This window comes from Cajanus cajan, chromosome 7 (genome assembly GCF_000230855.2).
Source record: "Cajanus cajan strain Asha chromosome 7, NIPB_CcT2T_4, whole genome shotgun sequence".
Classification (NCBI taxonomy): domain Eukaryota; kingdom Viridiplantae; phylum Streptophyta; class Magnoliopsida; order Fabales; family Fabaceae; genus Cajanus; species Cajanus cajan.
The window spans coordinates 40,246,180-40,250,722 of record NC_138523.1 but is presented as its reverse complement, the minus strand read 5'-3'; the positions used below and the strand labels follow the sequence as shown (position 1 = coordinate 40,250,722).

General features: G+C 32.9%; 1 protein-coding gene across 1 annotated transcript; it reads left to right on the top strand.

The window, feature by feature from the left end:
- The first annotated feature begins 340 nt into the window (after nt 1–340).
- LOC109812083 (basic helix-loop-helix (bHLH) DNA-binding superfamily protein) lies at nt 341–2,578 on the top strand. The gene has a single exon (XM_020375950.2). The coding sequence runs from the start codon at nt 836–838 to the stop codon at nt 2,348–2,350; it is 1,515 nt and encodes a 504-aa protein (XP_020231539.1). The 5' UTR covers nt 341–835; the 3' UTR covers nt 2,351–2,578.
- Nucleotides 2,579–4,543: the final 1,965 nt, after the last annotated feature.

Below are 4,543 nucleotides of genomic sequence, written 5' to 3'. Positions count from 1 at the left end.
TATTTTACATTATAATTGAATTATGAATTATTATATAGTTAAAATTATTAGTTTTTATAATAATAACTTTTAAAATACAAGGATAAATTAATCTTTAGTATAATACTGGGTAAACTATATTCAATAAAAGAAATATACATAATTTTTTTTTACTTAACTAATATATAAAATATTTATATAAATAATGTATAAATAAATATGTCTGTGTCTCTTTAAAGTTTTTAAAATATATAAATTATAAAATATTGAGTCCAAGGATATTTGTGGACCATTGTGGAATTCAGACTTCACAAGAAATATAACAAGTACGGGTAGCACGGTATATGAAATATGAAATATGAAATATTAAATTTTAAGATAAAAAAAGAAAGAAGAACAAATAGCCTTAATAACATTCCAGATCTGAAACGGAACCTCTTTTTCAGATTTTATGAAACTCAAATCTCTTCAACCTTTCTAATTCTTCATATCCATCACGCCAAATCACAATACCCTTCAGGTAATTCCGCGCTTTTGTCTTTAAGCTGAATTTGTTTGTTCTTCTCCCTTGAACACTTTTCATTGGGGTTACGACCCACTAAGCTGGAGTTCCACACTAAGTTAGTTTCTTCATCATGTTCATCCGTTATCTCTGATTAGGAATACCCATGTAGCCAATTTCACAACTTGTGGGTTTTAGTTAGATTTTTCAAGGGTTTGATTCTAGGGTTATTTTTGCAAATTTAGGGTTTTCGGATACTTAGGCTCAGGTGAGATCTTTGTGAAGCGGTGTTTGGAAAAAGTTTTGGTTTTGAGATTTATGAGATATTAATTGTGGAAGGAGGGAGGAAGAAAGATGGTTGGTGAGAAGTTGTGTGTGAGCGAAGAAGACAAGGGTGTGTTGGAATCTGTGTTGGGTGCAGAGGCTGTTGCCTTCTTTATTTCAGCACTTTCCAATAATGTCTTCTCCGGCGTGGTTGCTCCGTCGGCCGGCGCCGATGTGGGGCTCCGCCACCGGCTAAGCCAGCTTGTTGAGGGTTCCAAGTGGAACTATGCTGTGTTTTGGCAGGTTGCTGGCTTGAAATCTGGTGGTTCTGCCTTGGTTTGGGGTGATGGGCATTGCAGTGATGCCAAAGGGGAGAGGAATGGAGTTGGGAAGGAGGATGAGCAGGAAGTGAGAAAGAAGGTGCTGCAGAAGCTTGATGCCTGCTTTGCGGGGTTTGTGTCAAAAGAGGCCAATTATGCAAGATTGGATAAGGTGTCTGATTTGCTCATGTTTTACTTAACCTCAATGTGTTATATATTTGGTTTTGATTTGCCGTGTGGCCCCGGCAGTTCGTTCAAGTCTGGTAAAGTGATTTGGGCTTCTGATGCTGCTGGCTGTTTGAACCAATTAGAATCTAGATCATTTCTAGGGAAATTGGCTGGTCTTCAAACTGTTGTCTTTGTTCCTTTGAAAACGGGGGTGGTTGAGCTCGGTTCGCCTGAAATGTTGCCTGAAGAGCAGGGTGTTGTGGAGATGGTCAGGACTGCATTTGGGGAATCCAGTCCGGGACAAGCGAAGGTGTTTCCGAAGATTTTTGGGCATGAATTAAGCCTGGGGGATACAAAATCTCAGTCCATAACTATTAGTTTCTCCCCAAAGGTGGAAGATGATCCTGGTTTCACTTCGGACTCCTATGAAGTTCAAGCACTAGGGGTGAACCATGGTTATGGAAATTCTTCCAATGGGACTTTAGGTGACAGCAATGAAGGGAAAATGTTCCCTCAATTGAATCAAATGATGGCTGGGAATTTCAATGCTCCAGGAAGGGGTCCTTGTCTAGATCTTGGTAATGAAGACTCATCCTCAATTCATGCAGATGAGAGGAAGCCCAGAAAAAGAGGTAGAAAGCCTGCCAATGGGAGAGAGGAACCACTAAACCATGTTGAAGCAGAGAGACAAAGACGCGAGAAGCTTAACCAGAGGTTTTATGCGTTGAGAGCGGTTGTCCCTAACATATCTAAAATGGACAAGGCATCTTTGCTTGGTGATGCCATTACCTTTATCACTGATCTCCAGATGAAGATCAAGGTGTTGGAAGCTGAGAAGAACATGATTAACAATAAGGACCAGAAGTTGTCATTGCCAGATATGGATTTTCATGATAGAGAGGATGACACAGTTATGACAGTGAGATGCCCGTTAGAGATTCACCCTGTTTCTGGTGTGGTTAAAACGTTCAGGGAGCATCAAATTGTGGCTCAAGACTCCAGTGTTTCCACTACAGACGATAAAATAATTCATACATTCTCCATAAGAACTGAGGGAGGGGAGGCTGCTGCTATACAGTTGAAAGAAAAGCTTGAAGAATCCCTTTCCAAAAATTGACGGTCAGAACATATTTATGTAGAGCATGTCGATGCTATTGTAAACCATGTTAGAAATACTCTACGTTTGTCTTGTAGGCTAACTTGTGATTGTTCTTAGCTTACTTTTTTTGTTACTTGTAATTTATGTTTTAAAATATGTTCAGGTCATCAATAGCCTGAATTATGTACTTAAGTTGATTAATAGTTGATGTTGATGCATAATATAAGTTGAACTATATTTAATCTACCACCAATCTAAGTAAGAAATTCTCATGACATTGGAGTATTTTTTTTTTACCTTACTCACCTGGCAAATCAAGTTAATTACTTGCTTTACAATACTAGCTACTTCATGATAATAATTATCCCTTATTTATTTATTTTTTTATTTTATTTTAGTGGATGCACAGAGTGACTATTCTTGTGCTAGAACTTAGACAATAGTTTGCATTTGTCAACTAATTAATTATTCGTAGCATTGAATGTGCGAGAGCACACATGATGGAATGGAAGCGGACAACATTTTCAAGACCGTCATTTCACCTTAATCTTAAAAGCTTCAGCATCAATTGATTACAAGTTCTTTGACAAATATGTAACTATTTGGGATTATTTTTATAAGATTTTTTTTTTGAGAAGTTTGTTTTGATTTTTTTATTATATAAAATTAAACTAACTATCGCTTTATTTTTGTTTTATAAATATAGCTTTTTTAGTGGTTATGTATTAACTACTTACATAAAAAAATATTAAGAGAATGAAGTCTCGATTGTTTTAAGAATAATTCTAAGAAATAAATTGTTGAAAATATAATATTATATCAAATTAACTAAATATCTCAATTGAAAAGTACGTAGATCAATTGGTAAAGAGTTATTCCACCTTAATCACTGATGATTTTGAGTTTGAATTTTAGGTATATTAATGTGTTGTCATTCATAATAATCTTATATAATTTGAACATAATTATCTCCAGTAAAGAATACCTTTGTCTTAAACAAAAAAAAAAAACTTAATTACTTTGGAATGGTTAAAGTACAAAAAAATAATAATTGAGTTTATGTTCTTCCGAATTGAAACAAAATCCGTTTTTATAGCCTTATTTTTAAGAACGAACTCCAACATCAACTTTATACATCTCGGGAGGTGTTTATTTCGAGTTATCTTTTTGTATTCTCAAAAATATAAAATGTGAAAATGCTTATTTGTTAGAAGATCATGCAATTATATTTTCAAGTATCTTTTATTTTTGAAAAAATGATATTCCCATAATAAATAAGGAAGTTTTATTTCCATGGTGGAGGGATGGACAAATAATATTTTCATGAAAATATTGAAAGTTATTTTCTATAACCCTTTTTAACTTTCATTTTATTTAAATTATTTTAAAATTTTAAAAATATTCTAAAATATATTAAAATAAATCGAACATGTTTACTTATATTCCTTAGAATAACATTCTGAATTATATTATTCCTTAAAATATAAATATCATTCTTTCAATGAAAGAAACGGCCGCAAGAAATTATTTTCCTTGATAGCTACAGCATAGTTTGATGCCAAGCAATACAACTACAAGAATCAATTATGTTATTATTATTGTCAAGACTTTAATTGCTAATATTCAAATCCATTTTATTTTTAACTTGCATATACTTTCAAAATTGCTAGGTTCACCCAGACAAAATTCTATAAGTACATACATCAGAAACCATAAATATTACTTTTATACAAGTCATTTTCATTCTTGGTGAAGATTGTTGTAAATGACAAGTATAAAACTTTTTTTTATTATTTTATTAATATTTTTCTATTTTTTGGTACATCATTTGCGATGAATATTTTGATCCATCTCTTTTTATTATATACATTGTTATTTATTTATTTATTTGACAGCATCTATACATTGTTATTTAAAACTTAAAAGAAGTAATAAGATGACGTGAATTAGACGGATAGAGGATTAAATTAGATTGAGTCACATCCTATGGAAGGGAACAGAAAAATATAATGTGACCAAAAACCTGAGACAATGAAAAATACACGTGACATGGTCATGGTCCTATGACGAAAGGAAAATGATGTATTATCTTAAATTCATAAGCCAAAAAATCCTCCGACTCTTTAAAAGTATAACACCAGTCCATTGATTTAATACAAAAATAATAATTTAATTTAGGATGCTTCGACTTCTGCAATTCGAAATCTGTAA